The sequence below is a fragment of the Panthera onca genome, chromosome D3 (assembly GCF_046562875.1).
Source record: "Panthera onca isolate mPanOnc1 chromosome D3, mPanOnc1 haplotype 2, whole genome shotgun sequence".
Taxonomy (NCBI): Eukaryota; Metazoa; Chordata; class Mammalia; order Carnivora; family Felidae; genus Panthera; species Panthera onca.
Window position 1 is genome coordinate 1047973 of NC_138350.1, and position 23238 is coordinate 1071210.

The 23238-nt window shown below is 67.0% G+C and overlaps 1 protein-coding gene across 3 annotated transcripts; it reads right to left on the reverse strand.

The window, feature by feature from the left end:
* Positions 1-1929: 1929 nt before the first annotated feature.
* MMP17 (matrix metallopeptidase 17) lies at positions 1930-23084 on the reverse strand. Of its 3 annotated transcripts, none has more exons than XM_081790594.1 (10): positions 22649-23084; positions 13424-13556; positions 12546-12618; positions 11874-12157; positions 11441-11617; positions 9812-9911; positions 8955-9037; positions 8703-8855; positions 3070-3327; positions 1930-2446 (listed from the first exon to the last, which is right to left on the reverse strand). In XM_081790594.1, exons 1-10 carry the CDS (start codon positions 22790-22792, stop codon positions 2106-2108), a joined length of 1746 nt encoding a protein of 581 aa, XP_081646720.1. In that variant the 5' UTR covers positions 22793-23084; the 3' UTR covers positions 1930-2105. The 3 variants fall into 3 exon arrangements, with proteins under 3 accessions (XP_081646720.1, XP_081646719.1, XP_081646721.1); XM_081790593.1 differs by having other exon boundaries at positions 12546-12675; positions 22649-23077; XM_081790595.1 differs by lacking the exon at positions 22649-23084 and adding an exon at positions 17172-17317 and having other exon boundaries at positions 12546-12675.
* Positions 23085-23238: the final 154 nt, after the last annotated feature.

The following is a 23238-nucleotide window of genomic DNA, read 5'->3' on the forward strand; positions in this document are numbered from 1 at the left end:
CTCCCAGCTCTGAGGACCAGCTGCCACCCACATGGATGGGGACGCAGCCCCGTGTGGCCCAGTGGGGGGGGTGGGCAGTGCACCCGCGTCCTGGTGGGCTCCCCACCTGCCTCTTCTGCTGGGTGTTGGGCAGGGGTGCAGGTGTGGGGCCAGAGAAGCCTGCGCTCTCCTGAGACGTGCAGACATCTGTGCCCCTCCCTAGAGCCAGTGTGTGGGGTTTTGCTCGGAGGGAATCCCCCGTGGGCGGCCCTGTCCTCCTGGGCTCCCCCCACCCCCGCCACCCGACATTCACACCCGCTGCTCCCGCCCTGGCCTGCCTCTTCCCTCTGACTGTACAACCAGCTCCTCCCTTGTTTCTGCCCCTCCTACTCCGGGCAGCCTTTCTGGGCCCCCAGGATGGGGTGGGGGGTTAACACTCCTCCCCCCCCCCCCCCCCCCGCCCCACAGTGATCTGATCATAGGAGCGGGGCCGGGAATCTGCATTTCCACTAGGCCCAGGTGACGCTGTGTAGGAAGCACTTGCTGTAACCAGGCCCGGTAGGCCCTCCAGGCACCGACTTCAGGGCCAGTGAGAACCCTGAGACCAGAGGGACCTCCGCTCCCTGCACGGGGCCTAACACCTGGGGCGACAGTGGCTTCCATTAGGAAGGAAAGGGCCGCAGGGGGCTAGGCCGCGGGGCAGGGGAGGGGCAGCTAGGCTGCCGGGCAGGGGGGGCTAGGCCATGCAGGGGAGGGAGGGCTAGGCCGCTGGGGTGGGGGTGTAGGCCACAGGGAGGGATGGCTAGGCCGTGGCGGGGGCTAGGTTGCGGGGTGGGGGTAGGCCACACGGAGGGGTGGCTAGGCAGCGGCGGGGGAGGCTAGGTCACAGGGTGGGGGTTAGGCCGCGGGGGGAGGGGGCTGGGCCACAGGCGTAGGGAGCAGGCTAGGCCGTGGGAAAGGCGGTCTCTCCTGGCTGGGCCGCACAGCTCCCAGTCGCTGGCTCTCTGGGCGGGAGGGCCGTCCCTGGACCGGCGCCCAACCGCCTCCTTGCACTTCCTGTTGGGAGGCTCCCTGGTTTTGGCAGCTGGCATCCCGGATGCCTCACCGAGAATGGGTGCTGGCGCGTTCTGCACGTCCGCTCTGAGCAGTGCGTGCACGCAGGGAGGGGCTCCGTCGGTGAGCCCCAGGCAAACGTGCCAGAGCCTTGGTCCTAAGACCTGCCCCGGCCCCGCCTGCTGGCAGCAGGCTCATTTCCCCCGCTGGGCCTCGGCTCCCCCATCTGTGAAATGGGTATAAGGACCGAGGGACAGGAGGGTCGGGGCGCGCTGGACGGGAAGGTGTCGGGGATCTCCAGGGGAGGGAGCGAGCGCCACACGGGCCTTCCTGGAAGCCCCCGCCCCTCCAAAGTGCAGTTGCGCCTGGGGCCAGGCCGCATGGCCCCTCCGGGCCCCAGAGAACCCCACCCTGCAGCTCCTGCCTGCAGTGCACCAGAGAGCCGAGGCTGAGCTTACGGAGCAGGGAAAGGTCGTGTTGGTTTGAAATGGATCGAGAGACCCCAGCTTGGGGGACTCCTCTGCTTCCCTGTGCAGCCGGCTGCAGGCCCGCGGGGACTGGGGACAAAAGCCCCCGTGGGCGGGAGCACCAGGGGCAGCAGTATGGACGACAGACGGGGCTGGTTGTGCTGGCCGGTGGGGCCGGGGGCAGCGTGGCCACCGAATGCCCTCCCGTCCCCAGCCCTGCGCCCCCTGGCTCATCAGCTGAGTTCTGTGCGATCCAGCTGCCTGCTCGCCGCAGGGACGCTTCCTGTCCCCAGCCCGGCCTTGACAGAGTGTCCCCAACTCACAGATGGCAGTCAGGCCACTTCGTGGCAGAAAAGGAAGGACAGGTGGTAGGTTGCTTTTCTGCTCTTCTGCGGCTGAGCCGCCCGGGGGGGGGGGGGGGGGGGGGGGGCGGCGCCCTCTGCTGGCCTCCTGCCAGTCCGCAGGGGCACGGCCAGGCCGCTGCTCAGGGCCGGCAGTGCGTCCGGATCTGCAAGGCCGGGGCCACTGAGGAACTGTGGGTCCGGGCACCGGAGGGGTGGGGGCGCCGGTCCTCGCCCTGAGGCCCACCGCGACCCATCGGCCCTGTCACCACAGGCCGGCGGCTGTCAGAGTGCCGGGGGCCGTCGACCACAGCGCAATCAGGGGCAGCAGGAGCGTGGCCGCCAGCAGCGGGCCCGAGGCCCCCGGGGGAGGGGAGGCGGGGGAGGTGCAGGAGCAGACCTCGAAGCCGTCCTCTGAGCGGCTCTGGCCGCGCTGTCCCGGCCGGGCGTGGGCCCCGGCCTCTCCCTCCTCGCCCTCCGGGTCCGCCTGTGGGTCTGTGCAGACCAGCCAGTCCTGCGCGGTGGACCGCGGGTACCCGGGTGCCGCCTCCAGCTCGCCTTCCACCACCTTCCAGTACTCCTTGCCACGGAAGAAGTAGGCAGCACCTGGGTGGGGGGGGAGGGGGCGTGAGCTCCGGGCAGGCCACAGGGCAGACTCAGGCTAGACAGCGGGACGACGAGGGAGCGGCACTCGAGGCCGCAGGGGAGCGGGAGAACGGCTTACGCCATGGATAGTCTGTCTCGGCCCCAGTGGCCGTCTGCGGGCCCCTGGGGCCTCTCACGCCTGGGAAAGCTTGGGGCAGCCGCAGAAATGCAGGGAGATAGACAAGATGACCTCTCGGTTTCTCTCCCTACGGGATGTTAAGTGAGGCCCTACTATGTGCCTGGCTGTTCTAGGTGTTGGGGATGTAGCTTTGGAAACAGAACAGCAGGGGGCATCTGGCCCCCCGAGAGCGGGCCCTGCAAGGAGGGAGATGCATGCTACCCTTTGCCGGGCAGGGTAGTGCTGTCTGGGCTGGAAGCACGCGAGGGAGGGGGCGTGCAGGTGTCTGGACAGCGTCTGCAGGATGCAGGGCAGGTGCAAAGGCCCAGGGGTGCGTGAGACGCAGCAGGCGGCCTATGGCGGTGGGGGGCCCACGTGCGCGCGGCGGCTCCCGGGGGATCCTCCCAGTGAGCCCGCCGTGACCCCCGTCCCCCAGGTGGGGAGCCTGAGGCTGCACGGGGCTCACCGTCGGACCAGCGCATGGCGTCGTCGAGCGTGCTGGGGATGCCCCTCCACGGGGGGCTCCGGGCGGGGTGGCCGGGGTCCATGCGCCGTGTGTGCTCATCAAAGCGCCAGTACAGCTGGTCCTTAAAGAAATAAGTCTTGTCATTGTGGGCCCAGGAGAAGGCAGCGTCGACGCCGCCCGGCGGGAGGCCGAAGTCTGAGACGGGCCGCGGGTATCCTTCCTCTACGTTATTGTCCTTAAATACCCAGTATCTGTCTCCTGGGGGTGAGAGAGAGGGCCGTGGGCCAGAGCTCGGCCCGCCCCGCGGGGCGGACGCTCCAGCCCTTCCTCTCCCCGCCCGGCCCCCCGGTGCAACCGCCCCCCACCCCGGGGTCCTCACGAGCATTTACTGAGCACCTATTGTGTGCCTGGCACGGGCTCGGCCCACCTGCCAGCAGCCTGAGAAGCCAGGTCCTCACAAGGCACCCGCCATAAGGACAGGGGGAACGGGGTCACCAGCCAGCCCGCAGGAGGCCGCTCTGCTCAGTCGCGCCTCACCCACTCCTGCGACAGGCGGGCCGGGGTGTCCTCACGGGCAGGGCAGGAAGGGCACTCGTCAGGGCCGTAAGCGGACGCATGCGTGCGCACCTTTGTCAGACTTTACACAGAAGCAAAATGTTTAGAAATCACCAAGAACTTCAAATCCATATGTAAAAATTAAAAAAAAAAGTTTAAGATATAAGGAGGAGGAGGAGGAGGGGGAGGAAGAGGAGGAGGAGGAGGAGGAGGAGGAGGAGGGAGGAGACAAGGAGAAGGGAGGAGAAAGAGGAGGAGGATGGAGAGGAGGAGGGGAGGAGGGGGAAGAGGAGGGGAGGATGAGGAGTAGGGATGAGGGAGGAGAAAGAGGAGGAGGAGGGAGGAGACAGAGGAGGAGGAGGAAGAGGAGGGAGAAGGGGGAGGAGGAGGGAAAAGGGGGAGGGGAGGGGGAGGAGGAGGAGGGGGAAGGGGAGGAGGAGGAGGGGGAGGGAGAGGAGGAGGAGGGAGAAGGGGGAGGAGGAGGGAGAAGGAGAAGGGGGAGGGGGAGGGGAGGAAGAGGGAGGAGGGGGGGAGGAAGAGGAGGAGGAGGGGGAGAAAGGGGGAGGGGGAGGAAGAGGAGGAGGGAGGAGGAGGAGGGGAGGAAGAGGGGGAGGAGGAGGAGGAGGGGGAGAAAGGGGGAGGGGGAGGAAGAGGAGGAGGGAGGAGGAGGAGGAGGAAGAGGAGGAGGAGGAGGAGGGAGGAGGGAGAAAGAGGAGGAGGAGGAGGAGTAGGGATGAGGGAGGAGAAAGAGGAGGAGGGAGGAGACAGAGGAGGAAAAGGAGGAGGAGGGGGAGGAGGAGGAGGGGAAGGAGGAGGAGGAGGAGGGATGAGGGAGGAGAAGAGAGGAGGGGGGAGGAGAGAGGAGGAGGAGAAGGGGGAGGAGGGAGGAGGGGAGGAGGAGGAGGAGGAGGAGGGAGAAGGGGGAGGAGGAGGGAGAAGGGGGAGGGGAGGAGGAGGAGGAGGAGGGGGAGGAAGAGGAGGAGGGGGGGAGGAAGAGGGAGGAGGAGGAAGAGGAGGAGGGAGGAAGAGGAGGAGGGAGGAGGGGAGAGGAGGAGGAGAGAGGAAGAGAAGGAGGGAGGAGGAGGGGGAGGAAGAGGAGAAGGAGGGGAGAAAGAGGGGGAGGGGGAGGAAGAGAAGGAGGGAGGAGGAGGGGGAGGAAGAGGAGAAGGAGGGGGAGAAAGAGGGGGAGGGGGGAGGAAGAGAAGGAGGGAGGAGGAGGGGGAGGAAGAGGAGGAGGAGGGGGAGGAAGAGGAGGAGGAGGGGGAGGAAGGAGGAGGGAGGAGGAGGGGGAGGAAGAGGAGGAGGAGGGGGAGAAAGAGGGGGAGGGGGAGGAAGAGAAGGAGGGAGGAGGAGGGGGAGGAAGAGGAGGAGGAGGGGGAGAAAGAGGGAGGGGGAGGAAGAGGAGGAGGGAGGAGGAGGGGAGGAAGAGGAGGAGGAGGGGGAGGAAGAGGAGGAGGAGGAGGAGGGGGAGGAAGAGGAGGAGGAGGGGGAGGAAGGAGGAGGAGGAGGGAGGAGGGGGGGAGGAAGAGGAGGAGGAGGGGGAGGAAGAGGAGGAGGGAGGAGGAGGGGGAGGAAAGAGGAGGAGGAGGGGGAGGAAGAGGAGGGGAGGAGGGGAGGAGAACATTTAAAAGTGTTCTGCCAGAAGGGCGCCTGGGGGGCTCAGTCAGTTAACCATCCAAATCTTCAGCTCAGGTCACGATCTCAAGGTCTGTGAGTCCGAGCCCCACGTCGGGCTCTGCGCTGACAGCGTGGAGCCTGCTGGGGAGCCTGCTGCCCCTCTCTCTGCCCCTCCCCTGCATGCTCTCTCTCTAAATAAACTTTTTAAAAAAAGTCTTTTGCCAGACAAAGAGTCGGAACAGACATTTCTCGGAGGAAGACATTCGAACGTCCGACAGACAAATGAACAGATGCTCAACCTCACTAATTAGGGAAACACGAATCCAAACCCCACGAGACACCATCCGACACCCATCAGGACGGCCACTATCAAGAGACCCGAAAACACCCAGTGCTGGCGAGGATGTGGAGAGGGGGAGGCCTCTTCCGCCGCTGCTGGGAACGCGAGCCGGTGGGAGACAGCGTGGAGGGTCCTCAGAGTCGAACACAGAGGGCCCACTCGCCCCCTTCTGGGTCGGTACACGGAGCCGAAGGCAGGGTCTCAAAGGTACTCGCGCACCCGTGTCCATAGCAGTGCTGTTCACGGCAGCCAAGACGTGGGAGCCACCCGAGTGACCACGGTGGACGATGGCTAAGCGAGACGTGGTCCATCCAGACGATGGAATGGCATTCGGCCTTGAAAAGGAAGGACGTGCGGCCACCTGCCACGGCACACACGTGGACCTTGAGGGCACGAGGCCTACGGGAAACGAGCCGTTCCGAAGGACAAATGCTGTAGGACCGCACGCGTCTGAGGCAGCCGGCCAGATCCACAGAAAGTAGACACAGAAAGTAGGTGGGCGCCAGGGGCTGGGGGGCTGGGGGGCAGTTTCCGTTCGGAAAGATGGACAAGTCCTGAGGGCGGCCGGTGGCGGTGGCTCCGCGCGGCGTGAAGGTGCCTGACGCGTCCGAACTGTGCGCTTAGGACAGTAGCTTCTCATGTTGTGTTTTTGCCGTGATTAAAAGTAGACATAATTTTCTAAGAATCCTTTCCCAGAGACCGGGAATGGCAGACGTGCCCGAGAAGGGGCGGGGTGAAGCAAAGGTGAGCCCGCACGACGGGCCCCAGACGGCCGAGACAGGGGGCAGGCGTGCCCACAAAGCAAGGGGCAGGAGAGGCCAACCTCTCCCCGCGACGCGAGGAGCCGGTGACCTTAGAGGGGAGAAAACCTCGCAGATGCGCGGCCCTGGGGGCGGGGCACAGCGCCAGACAGATGACGCCTCGGGCAGGGCAGCTCGGAGCGCGTCCCTCTGGGACGGTCCTGCTGAACGTGCAAAACCAGAACCTGCTGGGGGAGAAGCTGCCAGGTGACGTGCCCGAGGGGCGCCGGCCCCAGACGCGCCGGGGTGTGTTGGGGGGGGCGGCAGACGCGGTGGGAAGGCTCGGGCGTGTGCCACCCCCTCTTTGGCCAGCAGGGGCCTAAACCGTCCGCGGGAAACGAGGAAGCGAGCAGAGCGGAAGGCTGACAAGGGGCGAGCCCGCGGCCTTCAGGTCCTGCTTTGGCAGCTTTCCTGGAAGTCGGACGTTATTTTTCAAAACACAGGTTTGAGGACCGAGGAGACTCTGTGTAGAGACAGGAAGGAATCTCCAAGATCTGTCACGTGAGAAGAGGGGAGGCCGGCGCGCACAGTAGACCGGAGAGAGAGGAGGGAGTTGGGAGGAGGGAGGAGGGAGGGCGCGCGCACACACACCGCCTACTTGGCGGACGGTCCCTCTGAAAGGCGGTGCCCCGCGGGGCTAAGTCAGGTGCGGGTGGCTCCCGATTGTAACAGATGACGAGGACGTGCGCCGTTCTTCCTGTTTTGCTTTTTGGTGAACGTTGAAATCACGGCTGCCGCCTCCAGGGAGCCCTCCCGTGTGCCAGGCTCCTGACGGCCACTCGGCCCGAGGACGGGGACTCTGGGGGGACCACACCCACCAGAGGCAGAGGTGACTGACAGGTGCCCCACCTGGACCGGGGGCTGGCAGGTGACGTGAACGAGCTCAAAAAACACGCGGAACATTCTTGCCTCCTCAAAGAGGTACGGTCGCCCCAATTTTGTTCAAAGAGCTGCTGCAGGTTGAGCAATGCTCCCCCAAATTCACATCCGCCTGAACCTCAGAATCTGACTTGTTTAGAAACAGGGTCTTTGCCGCGAGATTAGTTAAGAGGAAGTCATGTGGGAGTGGGGGGCGGGGGAGGGCGCATCCGCTGACTGGTGTCCTTCTACCAAGAGGACGCACAGACCCGAGGCCCACGGACGGGAGCAGCCCGATGAGACACAGGCAGGGGCGGGAGGGGCTGGGGCTGGGTTTCCCCCGCAGACTCAGCAGGAACCGGCCCAGCACCTTGATCTGGGGCATCTGGCCCCCGGCCCAGAGAACGAACCCATTGCTTCACACCCCCCCAATTTGTACTTTGTGACCGAAGCCCGAAAACACAAGTGCCAGCTCGCGCCTCAGCATCCGTGCCCTCCGCACGGGATGTGCGGGATGTGCGTAGGGGGCGGGCTGTGAGGGCTTCCCCGGAAGGGGTGCCAGGCCGCACCTGTTCCAGCACAGGCGGGGCGCGGCGGGGAGAGGGGGGGCGGCACGCGGAGACTCCAATGCAGGAGCCCGTGGGCGGATGTTGCAAAATAACCCAAACCCAGAAGATGACACCGAGCGGGTCCCAACCCCGGGACTGTGGCCTCGGGCAGCGGCCCTGGAGCCAGCAGGGCCCCGGGACCCCACACAAGGCTGGACTGGGAAGCCCGGTCAGGGCAGCAGGCGAGACCGGGAAGGCTCACAGCCCCCGAGGCACCCACAGGTGCAGGCACGCCGCCCCCACACAGACAGCAACACCCCCCAGCCCAGGTCCCCGCGACCCGTCCTGCCCCCACAAGACCGCACCCCCCACCCCCAGCCCAGGGAGCGGGTGTGGAAGGTGCAGTGACGCCCTCTCCCAACAGACCCGCCATCCTGGACAGACACGTGGGAGCTGCGCGTGGCTCCGTGCATCGAGGATAAGTCCAGCTCCTTCCCTCAGGTGTTGACCTGCCCTTCTGTCCTCGCTCACCCTCCCTCCGCCCCCTTGGCCGCTCTGTTCTTGCCCCGGGGCCTTTGCACTGGCAGCTCCCTCTGGCTGGAGCACGTTCCCTCAGCCCTAACTGAAACTAACTTCCTCATTCACGCAGGTGCCCATCGTGTGCCCCCTGTGGGAACAGGGCGGGGACCTTTGTCTGTTTTGCCCGCTGTGTACCTGCAGTGCCTACCGCGGTGCGGAGGACACAGTAGGTGCTCAGTAAGCGCGCGTCGGTGGCATGCACAAAGGAGTGGGCCGGCCCCTGCTCTGTGCTTGGAGCAAACCACAGGCCGGGCCTCGGGGGCAGAGGCGGGCTGGGGGGGGGGGGGGGGCCACCAGCAGAGACTCAGGCGGAGCACCCGGGCGGAGCCCGCCCACCTTTGAAGAAGACGATCTTGTGGTCGCTGGTGCGCTCGAACACGGCGTCCACGCCGTCCAGGTGCAGCGGGAGGCCCCGCCAGAAGCGGTGCATCTGCGCGGGCTGCAGCGACACCAGGTGCCCGTCCCGGGTCAGCCGCCAGAAGTACCTGCCTGGGGGCACGGAGAGGGGGTGGGGCTGCAGGGGGCAGGTCTGGGGCCCGGAGCTGCCCTTCCGTCCGGTAGCCACTCACTGGACCGGGTGGGGGTTACCTTTAAAGAAAAAGGCCTCGCCGCGGATCTGGGCCACCGCGTCAAAGTCAGTGCTGCAGCGGAGAGGCACGTCCTTCCTGGGTCTGGGGGCAGAGAGCAGGGGGAGGGCTGGAGGAGGGGGCTGGGGCAGCGAACAGGGGGAGGGGAGGGGAGGGTGGGGGCTGGGGCAGAGAGCGGGGGCGGGGCTGGAGGAGGGGGCTGGGGCAGCGAACAGGGTGAGGGGAGGGGAGGGTGGGGGCTGGGGCAGAGAGCGGGGGCGGGGCTGGAGGAGGGGGCTGGGGCAGCGAACAGGGGGAGGGGAGGGGAGGGTGGGGGCTGGGGCAGAGAGCGGGGCGGGGCTGGAGGAGGGGGCTGGGGCAGCGAACAGGGGGAGGGGGGGAGGGGAGGGGAGGGGAGGGTGGGGGCTGGGGCAGAGAGAGGGGGGTGGGGGGGCTGGGGGGAGCCTCCGTTCCTGAGCCACTCTGGGGGGGCGGGGCTTCACAAGCCCCAGAAGGACCCCCCTTAAGGAGACCCCGCCCCACCCCCGTCATTTGCTCAGAGACAGTTGCATTCTGGTTTGTCAACTATACGCCAAGTAATAAAAATCAAAGCCCGAGTCCCCTTTGCGCCATCCAGAGTGGCCGACACGGAGCACGGAGCGAGCGGACATCAGGAGCATCTGGACAGACAGGCGTTCTTGCGCACGGGGCGCAGGTCGGGGACAAAGGGCGGGCGGGTGTCCTTCCGCCGTCCGGAGGAGTGTAAGGAAGGCAGGGTGGCTCAGGGCTTAGCCCCGGGAGCGCCAGGAGTCCAGGCCCCTGAGCCATGGCTGGGGGAGGTGCTGGCCACAGCGTGCAGGGCAGGGGCCCACGGCTTACGGGGTGCCGGACCGGTTGTTGGGGGGCTCTGGCGGGAGGGGAGGCTCCTCGGGCTCTGGGGTGTCCGGCTGTGCCGTGGGGGACACGGACTCCCGCACGCCTGTGGGGACAGGAGGCTGCACTGAACCCGGCAGGGCCCCCCTCCCTTCCCGGGACCCCCCCGACGCGGAGCTGTGGGCCCTGCACGTGCACCAGAGCCACAGCATCACAGCCCGAGGGGGAGACACAGGGGTCCCCGCGACCCCTCCTTAACCTCCAGGGGCTCAATGAGTGTTGCCCCCCCCCCCCCAGACCTCCTCCCGGGTGCAGACCCCAGAGAACCAAGAACAGGTGTGCAAACCAAAACTCGTCTGAATGTGCACAGTAGCCAGAGGTGGAAACAATGCACATGTCCACCCACGAGGGGACAAACAGAATCTTTGGCCATAAAGAGAAAGGAAGCGTGGACCTGGGGCGCGGACAGGGCGCTGGGTGAGAGCAGCCGGGCACAAGAGGGCCCACGGCGTGTGGTCCCAGTTGCACGAACCGTCCAGAGAGGGCACAGCCGTGGACGTGGACAGAAGGGAGGTCAGTGGCTGCCAGGCAGTGTGGGGGGGGGTGACTGCTGATGGCCGTGGGGTCTCCTTTGGTGGGGGGTGGTGACAAGTGTTGTGGAACCATGCAGAAGGGGCAGATACACAACCCTGCGAACGTGGCCAATATGCCACCGGCCGGTACTCGTCAAAGGGGTTAACGTGGTAGGTTTTACTCTAGTAGGAAAGTGCCCATGTCAGAGCCTGGTGGACCCCGGGGCGCTCACAACAGCAGGGGAGGGGGGTTAGGAGAGGTGGAAAGTATGCTGGCGCCATGGGGGGGCACCCTGGGGTTGTGGCGGGCACCTGGGGGCCGTGGGGGGCAGCCTGGGGTCATGAGGGGCAGACTGGGGTGTGGGGGGCACCCGGGGGTCATGGGGGACAGACTTGGGTCATGGGGGGCACCCGGGGGTCATGGGGGGGAAGACTGGGGTCATGAGGGGCAGACTGGGGTATAGGGGGCACCCGGGGGTCGGGGCAGGGACATGGGAACCACGGGGATGTCACCACTACCTGCACCCCAGGCCCACGCCTGCTCCCTGGTGGGGCCTCCTTCTATGCAAGTGCCTGATGCGTCCCCAGCACAGCAGGTCCCTGAGCTCTGGGTTCAGTCCTGGCTCTGTCGGCCGCCAGGGTGCCCCCCGGCCTCAGCCTTCCCATCTCTAAGTGGGGACAGCAGGTCCGACCTCCCGGGTCATAAAGACCGGACGCCTTAACGCACGTATGTACTTTGCACAGGCCGGGGGCAAGTCCGTGCCAGCTGCCACAACCTGAAGCGACCTGGGGGCCGGACGGGGATCCTGCCCTGTTCTGAGGCCCTGTTCAAAGGCCTGCAGGGCGCCTGCAGCCCGGGGCCCCCCGCGAAAGACCACCCGTTTGTTGGTCCCACACACGTCAGGGAGCCGCTCAGGCCACGCGAGGCCTGGACGCTGAGCGCAGGGAGATGAGCAGGACAGAGAGAGCCATCCCGTGGGGTCCTGGGGCCTGGACCCCCGCGTTTCTGGCTCCGTCCCCGGGGCGACCCGGGCCCGGCTCTGGCGGGGGGGGGGGGACTCACCGTACAGCTGCCAGATGCGCACCCTGTCCTCGTAGGGGAGCCTGTAGTGTAGAGGGTCGCCCACGGGGCCCTGGTAGTACGGCTGCATGATGGAGCTCGTGGCCGCCACGTGGCTCAGCCCAATGGCGTGGCCAAACTCGTGGACGGCCACCGCGAACAGGTCCATATCGTGGGTGTCTGGGAACACGGGGAGCCAGGGGGTCAGGGGAGGGACGGCCAGGCTGACCGGATGGGGCACCCGCGGGGAGGGGGCGTGAGGCGACGGGCGTTCCCGTCACGCTGGAGGCCCGGGTCCTCGACGGGCCGGTTCCGTGCAGTTACTGCTGAGGCCCCGGGGGGGGGGTGGGGGGGGGGGTGGGGGTGGGGGTCACTGCTGGTCCCTGAGGCCCGAGTGGGAGGGGGGCCCCCGGGACCTGGCCTCAGCCCCACGCACCTGGGGAGCGGAAGGCCCAGGACTCATCGTCATCGAAGTGGGCGTCCCCCGCGGAGAGCTGGTCGCCGGGGAGGAAGGCGTGGGCCACCGCGCCGCCCGGGCCGTCGAAGGGGTAGGCGTCGTTGTGGTCGGCCTTGGAGAAGTCGATCTGGATGTCCGCGGCACTGCCCGCCACCTCGTGGAAGTTGAGGGGTGTGATGTCGCTCCAGACTTTGAGGGCGTAGTGCATGAGCGCGCGCACGGTGTCCCGGCCCAGGGGCGAGTCCCGCGGGAAAGTGCGGACCCTAGGGCGGGCGGGGTCAGAGCCTGGGGTCTGGCGGGCCCGGCGCCCCCTCCCCAGGGTTACCCCGCCCGCCCGGGGACCGTATCTGGAAACAGGGTTTTGCAGACGCGGTTAAGGTAAAGGTTGAGACAAGGCCACGCAGGCAGGCGGGGCGGTGGCCGCGTGGGGGGAGGGGAGGCTGGGACCACAGCAGCAGCCCTGGAGCCGAGAGGCTGGGGGCGGGTTCTCCCCTCCCCTCCCCTCCCCTCCCCGCCGCCGCCGCCGAGCCTCAGAAGCGGCGGCCCCGTGACCCTCGGACCTCCGACTCCGGGGCCTCGTGACCCTGGGACTTCCGACTCCGGGCCTCCAGCGCTGAGAGGACCCTCCCCGCCCCCCCCCCCCCCGCCCACCTCCACGACAGGCTCCTCCTGTTCCACGTGGCGGGAGCCGGAGCCTGGCGCCTCCTTCGGGCCGGGGCCGCAGCTGGGAGGTCGGGGAGGGAACACCGAGGGGTTTTCATCAGCGCCAGGGTGGCCTCGTCTGCGGGGGGAGGGTGGGGTCAGGTCCCCTAGAGGTGGCACCGGGCTCGGGCCCCACGCCCTGCTCCCCGGGGGCCCGGGTCGGGTGGGGGCGGGGCCTCACTGCCAGGCATGTGTGCAGGACCAGGACAGGGGTCACTCGGAGCACGTGTGAACTTCGGCAGGGCCTGGACCGGTCAGGCCGGCCACCGGCGGGGCCCTGGCCGGGCGGGCGCGGCTCGGCCCCGATCTGCGTCCGGTATCTCGGGACCCACACCTGACGGGCTCTGTGGTGACACGGGCGTGCCCACCTCTGCAGAGGCCCGGGGACAGCGGTGATCCGTCAGCCCCCGGGAGGGCCTCCACAAAACCGGAATGTGCCCCCAACGCGTGAAAAGCGGGGCGCTCACATAAACGCCCCAGGTTTCTGGTTTCCCGTGGAAAGCGGGCGGTTTCGGCAGCACAGATCCCCCACTTGCAGGGGACGAGATTCAGTGGGGACCGAGGGCGGGCATAAGTGCAGACCGCGTAGTGGGGGAGGTGGGTCTGGGTGCAACGGACACACACGCGCCCATCACCGTGCCCACATCCAGGGGTGGGGCGTGCTGACAGGGTCCCACGCGGCAAGAATCCTTGGTCCTGCCCCCAGAGACAGCGGGGACCCGTCCCTAACCACACCCCCACAGAGGGCCCGGAGGTGGGGGGGGGGGGGGAGTTAGGGGAAACCAGGCTCCCGGAGCGCCCATCCCCCGCGCCCCTAGAGGACCGACCTAGGATGCCGGTGGTCTCCAGGCCCCCGAACCGTTGCATGGCGGCGATGGCCTTGGACAGCTCCTCCTGTGTCTGCAGCTGGCCTGTTGTGGGGTCGGCTGGGGGCAGGTAGCCAAATCTGCTCAGCCACTCCTGAGAGGAGAGAGCAGGGTGAGCGGCGGAGTGGGTGGGGGGGAGGGCTCAGCCCCACAACAAGAGCTATGGGCCCTTGAGGTGAGGGGCAGGCCTCTCCCAGCCCTGATCAACACCACCCTGGCCCCAGCCCCCCACCAGCCCACAAGGCACCTCGTGTTCCTTCTTTAAGTTACTTTACGGGCGGATGCTGGAGAAGCGCCTAAACAAACCTGATGCCTCTTAGAAGGGGTGAGCTTGAGCAGTGCACAACCTGTACGACTGCTCACAGCAGCCTGCCCCACCTCACTTCTCTTGAGCCAGGAGATGCCCAGGGGACACTTAAGAAAGTGAAATTCTACAAAGGTTATTACATGTGGCATGTGCCAAATTCAGGCCCTTGGGAGGCAAGAGTCGAAGACCTAAGGTCTGAAACCCACACTGAGAAGAGCATAGCCTCAGGCTCCGGTGTTAGGACTCTGGTCACGAGCTGCACGCTCACAGCATGTAAGAGCCCAGACTCTGAGGCCACTTGCTGTGCATTTGCACTCAAGCCCTCTGGGCTGATTCCCCGCCTGGGAATGTGAGCACAGAATGAGTCAGAGTGTGGCAAATGCCCCGTCAGCACCTGACACAGGTGTTGGAAGAAGCACGCGTGGCACCGTCAGGGGACGGCTCTGCCCGAAAGCGCCCTGGTCGGGGTTCCCTGAGCCAAGCAGGAGGCAGGAAGCAAGGCGACCCTTCAGCACGGACACAAGTACGGCCCCGTCTCAAGCCCCAGTCACCTCCACCATCCGTGCGGGGCCCTAGGAGACAGGGAGGCGCTGCTGCCCTTGTTCGGGGGAGTTCCCCCTTGGGGTTCAGTGTCTTGAACAGCCAACTGGTGCTCATGCTCACTTCCTAGGCTGTGTGACAATCCCACGATAGCGCCTGGGCCATGTGGACACTGGGGGGACTCGCCAGGCAGGGGGACAGGGAAACCCACCGGCGGGTGGAAGGCAAGGTCCGGGATTCCTGAGCCCTGCCCTCCCCAGGCCTGTGGCTCCAAGATACCCGCTTACAGGCTTATTTGTGTTTTGGTAGATGTTTAAAAAACCCTCTCGATTCGTTTATGCTACTGCAGGCCCCTCGGAAGCGTCTGAGTTTGTAGCCCTGGCCAGGAGGCTCCCTGCTCAGAGGGGGGGCCTGGCTCAGTGGAAGGGGGTTCACCCTCCTGGAGTTCCCAGGGGCTTCAATTGACCAGAAGCTGCCACCTTGATGATTTGCATACAATTTGCATACACCTGCAGAGAACCAGCTAGATTCCTCCCTTTCCAGGAAACACAGGGTCTTTCCCAAGGTTTCTCGGTTTCTTCCCCCCCCCCAAACCCTTACTGGCCCAGACCCCCTGGTCCTAACTGGAGGCCCCCAAGAGTGTGTGCAAAACTGGGGCCCCTCTGAGGTGGTCGGACAGGGCTGAGTAGCACCAGGAGCGACCCGGTCCTCGATGAACAGCAATCAAGACACCTTCCCAAGTGGACGCGCCTCATTAGACGGCACCTTCTCCCCGGGGGCCTGGGAGTGACACCCTGTGCTCAAAGGAGGTGGCACTGGCTGGGACAGGGCCACCTCCCCATCCTGGCCTGTGCCATCCTCAGGGTTAAGACCTTTGCTGTCACCGAGCACCCCCTTCCTCTGGGAGGACCCCCCTTCACATCACGCAAACACACTGAAGCTCATCCAGCTGGGCCACCAGCGGGATGAGCATGTCCCGTGCCTGGTCCCTGTCCCGGCACTGGAGCGACCCGAGACAGCCTCAGACACTAAACACCTGTATTCGTGGCTACACACGTTGTCGGGAAAAGATTCAAAGACTATTGAAAGTTTTGACTCTGCGGTTTTCTTTCCCAACGTCCGAAAACACACACGCGCATTTCAGAGCCCTCTGTTAAGACTCTAGGCCTGAGCTACGGAACCCCAGGGCCTCAGGGCTGCAGCAGCCCCGTTGCTCAGCACCACGAGGCTGCCTCCTCTAGGAAGCCCTCTGGAGTTTCCTCAGATGTCCAGGATGCCAGATGAGGGTGCCGGCAACCCCCCTCCTCACCAGGGAAGGGCCCACCCAAGCGGGTGGGGGATGGGGCACTCTGGGAGAAGAACCCCCTTCCCCAGCTGTCTGGCCCGGGGGCTGGGATAACAGCTGGGTGTGTGCACTGGGCCGTGCCCCACCCCCCACAGGCACCGAGCTTCCCCGAGGGGCACTGCCCTGCCCCAGGGAGCCTGGCCAGGAGACCACATGCGTTTCCAGGCTTCGGAGGCCTCAAGAGCCCTTCAGGTGGTTTTGGAATGTTTGCCAACGCTGGAAAGCAGCTTTTAGCCTCAGGTCTGAGGGGCCGCCTGTGCTAACTTGCAGAACCACGAGGGCAGCTGAGTGCAGGCGCTCGCCGCCCCTACCTGCCTGGGCCCTGGGAACACTGCCGCTCACGACACCGTCAGCTGCCAGACCAGAGGAACGGGGCCAAGGCCCCCTCCCTCGCAGGTGTGGGCTGGGGGTGGGGGTCTGTACCCTCAATCTGACTTCCCACCCCCCCCAGTGTGGACCCCTCCCCCTGACCTTCGCATCACGAGGCAGCCCCCTCTCAAGGCCCCAGCTGTCCCCTCTCCATGGCCCCTGCCATCCCTTGTGTGTGTGGGGGGGGGGGGGGAGTGGCGGCGGGGGGTGGATGTGGGCAGCGGGGAGCTCTCGGTGGCCACGGGGAGTGAGGGGGGCCAGCGGGTGGAAGTGCCTGGAACCGGAAGGCCCCATCCCCCTGGGGAGGAGCCAGGACGACAGCGCCCCCCGTCCACCGGCCAGCAGCCCATCTCCACCTCCGGGAAAACAGGCAAAGTCCCAAACAGCCAAACGGCCAGCCCCGCCCCCGGCAGCACTACCTTCTGAAGTGGGAGCTGAGAACCGGCGCGAGGGTTGGGGGGGGGGGGGTGTCCTGGCAGGGGACGCGCGCTGCCCCCGCACCCCCCCAACACTACAGAGCCCGGGGCGCGAGCGGGGCCGCCCCTCCCTGCGCGCCCATCCCGCGCCGTCGTCACGGCGACCGCGTCTCCAGGGCAACCAGGCTGCAGCAGCGGAGGTGAACCTTCCAGAAGGCCGTGGGGAGGAGAGGGGAAGGGAGGGGAGGGGAAGAGCAGGGACGTCCCAACCTCGCAGTCGCCGTCCCGCCGCGGACAGTCCCCAACAGCCAAGGAGATGCGCCTTTCCTCCCCCCCCCGGGGATCCCTGAACTGGGCCATGAACGCCCGCGGGGAAACTGAGGCCGGAGCCGCGGTGCCCCGTGCAAGGCACTAGCGGGACATGGTGCTTCCGGGCTCTAGAGCGGCCCCAGGCCTCTCCGCTTTTTATCTTTCCCTGTGCGCTTGTCACGGGCGATACCACGTGCCTCCATTTACTGGGAAAACAGGGCCCACTCCCCTCCCAACTCTTGGATTCCCGGGGAGGCACAGCCCTGGCCCCAGAGTGGCCCCGGCAGGTGAGGGCCCCGGCAGGTGAGGCCCCCCGGCAGGTGGGCAGGTGGGAGCCTGCAGCCACAGCCCCACGGGGGGACTGACGGGCGGAGGGACGGACGGAGGGACGGTGCTGGGCTGCACCAGACAAGCAGCACTCACTGTGTACAGGGTCTCAGGTCGTCCTCTCCACTGTCCCACGGCGTGGCCGCTGTTGTCCTCACTTATAGGGGGCAAGTGGGGGCCTAAAGACTGCGATGACCGGGGCTCACACTACCCCCTGGAGCCTGGCGGGGCCACCATGTGCCGGGGACTGGCCCTGGCCCGGGTGTCTGCAGCCGTGCCAGGCACCACGGTGGTGGGTGGCTGACCTGTGGGCCCTTCCCCCGCACGGTCCGTCTGTGACTGGATCCCCCCCCCCCCCCAGCCTTGTCGGGGGGGGGGGCACGGAGAGCATGAGCCCCTCTGTACAGATGAGTAAACCGAGGCTCAAAGGCTGCAGAGGGGCCGCGGCAGAGCGCAGACAGTGAGACCTCGGCCACGGTGCCGTGGCTCAGGGGACGTGGAGGCTGGCAGGCAGTGGCTTTAGAGGACCCCCAGGACCCAGATAACCAACGGTAAGTCCAGCAGAGCCCAGCTGTGCCCGGGAGGTGCTGGCTCCCCGCCCACCCTCTGTACCTTCGCTCGGCACCCGGGTCGGGGCAGCGTGCGGCCACCACCTCCGCTCACAGCTGAGGAAACTGGGCCCTCGGTCGCACGTGAAGCCAGTGGCAGAGCCACGGTCTGGCATCAGTCTCCGCCTGCCTCGCTCTGCCCCTTGGAGGGAAATGAGCTGGTGCCCGGCTTGCTCCGGGAGGGGCGGTGGGCGGCTGCGGAGATCCCCCCCCCCCCCCGCGTCTTCCCCAGGGGGACGCTCCCGGGCCCCCCCCCCCCCCGGGACAGCCTGTCCATCCCCCCTGACACACCCAGAATGAGCACTCACTGTGCCAGGCGCTCTGGGGACAGGGGGGACCCGGGAGAGCCCTCCCCGCAGACGGGGCTCCAGAAGCGGACGGGGTTCTGGGGAACAGTAACAATACACAAGTGGACGCGGGAACAAGCGACTTCACGCATGACTGCAGTTACCAGATGTGGTCCTAACAGCGGACAACTACTGAGTGCTTTTCCAGTCGCTAACCAGCTTCGTGCTTACGACGCCCCTCAGGGCAGTGCTGCCCGAGGACGGGGGTGCGGGGCATCGTCTGTGGTGTTCGTGCTGGGCGCACAGTAGCCACGAAATAAGTCCCTGCTGCACTAATCTTAAGGGTGAGCACCGTCATCCCCACTTCACAGACGGGGACACAGAGCCAGAGAGAGGTTAGGACAGGCACCCACAGTCACGCAGCCAGCCAGCATGGGGCAGGGCAGGGACGGGAGCCCAGAGCCTATGCCCGTAACCTCTCTGCTAGGAGGGGACGTGAGTGACAGGGTACAGGGGCCAACTAAATGGTTGTCAGAGAAGATGTCCCTGGTGGGTGACAGTAGGCTGAGACCTGAGAAATGAGGAGCTGGTCAGGGGACGAGCCCTAGAAGAGTTCACAGAGGTGGGCGTGGCACACACAAAGGCCCTGGGGCAGGAGGCAGCCGGAAGTTCCGTAGAGAAGCACAGAGAAAGGCGTACAGGAGGCAGGCACGCAGGGGCTGGCAGCCGGTCAGCAGTGGAAGCTGATTCTGGGCAGGGGGTGGGGAGAGCCAGGCTGTGCACCCTGCCAGACCGCTCTGTCACTCTGTCCCGTCCCTGCGGAGAGCCGACGGTGCTCGGGAGACCCCACAGGCTGTCAGCTCATGAGGGACAGACCCCTCGCCCTCCACGAGCGACGCACAGACCCCGCGCACTGGAAACTCATCACCGTCAATAGGCAAAAACCACAGATGCTCGAAGCACCCTCGGAAGGCACTGCACCAGCCGCCTGCCAAACCCCAAATCCTCTCCACTGCTCCCTCCCCCTCAGGACGGGAAGGCAGCTGACTTCCCACCGCTGGGAGCAATCCAGAGGCCTCACCCAGTGAAGGTCCCAGTGGCCCGCTTTCACAGACTGGAGACTGAGGCCCGCGGGCTGGATCCAGACCCCGGTCTGCCTCAAGGGCCTGCGTGAGGGGGACACACATCCTAAGCCCCCAGGCCAGATGCGGGCGGTGTGGTCGGGGTCCACACTCCCAGGGCTCAGTCCACAGGCGTCCGGCACAGAAGCACACGAAGACTTCTTTCAGACTGGCCGTCAGCCCCGAGGCCAGGAGTGCTCCACCCGAGGCCAGGAGTGCTCCAGGACCAGAACTCCCAGGGGACGGCACGCCTCAGGGCTGGGGGCCTGGGCGGTGCTGGGTGGACCTTAGGACCTTCACATTCACATCTAACTCCCCACAGGTATGCTGGGAGGGGGCCCCACGAGTCTTCCCTCTGGAAGGCTCAGCGCAAAATCACACAGGGGTTAACCATTTCCTGCTGTCTGTCCTGGCGGAGGGCGGGCAGTCCCAGGCTGCAGCTGTGGGGTGCCATGTCTGTGACCTCAGTCCTGAGCGCACGCAGGGCCCGTGGGCTCCCTTGGGTGCTGGCACTGAGGAGCAGGGACCCAGAGGCCAAGGGTGACTGTCACCCGGCCACAATCCGCCCCCGGCTCAGGAGGGGGACACGGGGCTTGAGCACCTCTGCGGTCCCGGCTCACATCCACCACTGCCATCGTCCGGCCACGTCCTGCCCGTCCCTTCATCCTCTGGGGCCTCTCGGGCCACGGGCCTTGCTTGCTCCCGGCCATCCTCACGTACAGCCTCAGCCGCAAACCGGTCACCTGCCTGTCAAAGATCACGCGATCCCCCCCGAGATGCTGTGTGGTTGGGGGCAACGAGGACTTTGTTGCTGGAGGTAGAAACCCAAGCACCTGGGCACAAACTTCAGACCGGTTGGCAAATCTGCCGACGCTCAATGTGTGATGTTCACGCCTGTCACCGGCCCCCCCGCTCCAGGGCCTGGGTCCCCCCCACAGTCACGCTGCAGTAACCGGGAGGTTCTGGCACTGCCTCTGGCTTAGCAAGAACGTCGGCAACAGCCGCACGTCTGTGCCCAGGGCCGGCTGAAGGATGTGACGTCCGCGCTGGAGCGAGCTGGGGTGAGCACAGAGGACCGGGCAGATCGCGACGTGCCAATACGGAACGTCCCCCAGGACAGGCTTCCAAGTGAAAGCAGCCGGGCACGCAACAGTGGGCAGGAGGCTGTCATCCATACAAATAAGGGGCCCGGGTCCCCAAGTCCTTGCAAGTGCCCAGACGACCTCCAGAAGGATCCTTAGGAGACGAGGGGAGGACGGGGGAGAGGGAATTTCTCCCTCGGACCCTCTGTATGGCCTGAATGTCTTGCTACGGGTGTTACCTACTTGGAAACACAGTAACGAAAAGCTCGGCGGACCCCAGGAGAGCACAGCACACTCTTTTGTCCCACTGTGCACGGCCTGAAAGCCCACCCTTAGCGGGGCGCAGGGGACTCAATGCAGGGCTTTGTCCTCACTCTGAAGCTGGGGGTTGGCCGGGCCAGCCTCTCCCAGCGACCAGCCAGTGCTCCAGACCCGCTGGGCTCGACTCTGTCTGGCAGAAGCTGGGTCACACTTACAAAGAAGCCCTTCTCCTCACTGGCAGCCCCAGATCTGAATATCCAGAGTCAGCGGCCCCGGGCGTCTACAGAGGGGGCGGGATGGAGTCCCCCTCCTCCCCATAAATCCTGCCCATCTCCAAGACTTCCCGCACCTCTGGGTCTGCGGCTCCGAGGTGTCATTCCCCAGAAGGCCACCAGAGACCGCCCTCCACCCACAAACGGGCAGAAAGCTGGAAGGCTGCTCCACCAGGCGGGCGGGTCCTGGCCTTCCCAGGGTGGGAGCCTTAAAAAAGTGTCAGGCGCAGAACCCTCGGCTATTTACCCACTGGGCCAGATGCCAGGGCCCTGCTGTCTTTGGGGTTCCAGGCTAAAGAGCGACATTCCCCACCCCCACGCCCCCACAACGGCATTCCACAGTTTGGCCCAGTGACTGCCCACCCGCTGTGGGGGAGGGGGAGCGGTCTCGGGAACCCCGGCAGCCAGAAGAGGGGGTGCGCAGGTTCTAGCTGGCCAGGAGTGTGCACAACCGGCTGTCCCTGGGCAGGCAGAGAAAAACTTCAGAACCGCCCCGGGTCTGACAAACCAACTTGGCCGGGCCAGGACTCCCAGCCTTCCCAGCAGGGTCTCTCTGAGCTAGGAAGCCTGGGTTCTACCCTCACTCTGCCCGGACCTGGCGACAGGCTGCCCCCCAGATCATGCGCCCGGTGGGGGGGGGGGGGTAGGGGATCCAGGAAACCCCCAGCTACAAAGGAGCACCCCAATATCAGAGGCAGTTTGGCTGGGAGGAAGCCCACTGTGGGGTCCCTCAGGCGTCCGGAAGCCGGCAGCCGGGACCGGTGGCTGCGCTGTCCCAGATGGCTGCGAGGGCTGGGGCAGCTGGGCGGGGGCGGTCCCCAGCCTGTTTCTGAGCCAGAACCTGTGGCCAAGTCCTGCCAACTGTACAGGGCTGCGGATGCCTCCCCCCACCCCCCAACAAATGCCTCCGCCTGCCTGCCTGAAATCCACCTGCAGCTTCCAAGTGTCTACGGCGCTGGGAGAGGGGCTCGGCCAGCACCCCTCTAGGACAGCCCTTTATGCGCTGGTGGATGTGGGCCGTGTGCGGGGGTGGGGAGGGCGCGGCCCCTGGCCCGGATCCCCGCGTCTCTCTGCGGAGTGAGGGGCCGCGGCAGGCGCGGAAGCCCCCAAATAAATATCCGACGGCCCCTCGCGCCTTCGCCTGGCCTCGCCAACCTGGGGGCGGCGAGACCCAGAAAGTCTGATCTCCAGGTTCCAGGTCCAGAGGAGTGTGAATAGGGGGAGGGCTGTGGGAGGAGGGCGCTGCCGCCGGCCCCAGGACGGCTCCCAAGGCAGGGGGACAGCTGGCGTTCCGGAAGGGGGCGCTGGGGACGGCGGTGGGGCTGCATCCGAGTCTGGGAATGGGAGGGGAACCCCATCAAGCTCGGACAGGGCCAAGGGGGAGGCAGAGCAAGGCTGGCGGCGGAAGGGGACCGGGGACAGAGCCAAGATCCACGTCCAATGGGGCCTGGGGGCCGGTTTTCTCGCTCCCCGACACCCCACACGGAGCTAACTCGACAACCGCCGGCTTTCCGGGGCGTCCCCACTCCGCAGCCCCGACCTTTCCTCGGTGGTGGGTGCGCGCCCCTCCCCCCCCCCCCCGCCACTCCCACTGGGAACGCACGCGGGGCGCGCTGCTCCGGGCGGCTGCGACGGCCGTCCCACTCGCCTGGGGTCCCCCTTCGGGGCCGCTCCGAGCCGCGGGCAAGGGCTCGGCCGGGCAGCCCCAGCCTCCGCTGCCTCCCGCGGCTGCGGCGCGCAGCGAGCGCCGCGGTGCCGGGAAGGTACAGGGCGCCGCTTTCCCAGACCCGGGTGCGCGCGCGTCCGCCGCTCAGCCTGCGCCCCAGCCTCAGCTTTCCGCCCAGGAAATGGGTCCAGGGCTCCCCGCGCTCCCGCAGGCGCCGAGGGGCACTGTCGGGGTCCTCCCGGCCCGCGGGACCCCGCGTGCCGGCCGCGCACTCACCACTCCCAGGCTGAGGTCCTCCGCGCGGGGCGCGGGCGCGCCACAGCCCCCGCGGGCCGCCAGCGCGAGCAGCAGCAGCGGCAGCGGCGGGAGCCGGGGCCGGGGGGGCGGCGGGCCGGGCCCGGGGGCGGCGCGGCGCCCCATCACGCTCGCGGGGCGGTCGGCGCGGCTGTGGGGGTCCCCGCGCTCCCGCGCCCCTGCGTCCGGCTCCCCGCGCCGCCGCGCCCCGCTCCGCCGCTCTGCGTCCCTGCACCCCTGCGCCTGAGCGCCCCGCTCTGCTGCGCGCCGCTCCCGGCCCGGCCGAGCCCCGCGCGCCGCCTCCCGGCGGCGGGGCGGGGCATGCTAATGTATGCTAATGGACTCCGGCCGCGCTCACCCCGCCCACCGCCTTAAAGGCCCCGCGTCCTGCGCAGGTGCTCGGACCCCAGTCGCACCCCACGCCTCGCGCGAGCGCGGGACACTGGGGCTGCGGTGCCCGAAATGAAGGAGATTTGCGAGCGTCCCCCGACGGTCTCGGGGCGGCGGGGGTGCGCGGGCGGGCGCCGAGTCCGGTGGTCGGGGCCGCCCCCCCCCCCCCCCGCCCCGGGGGC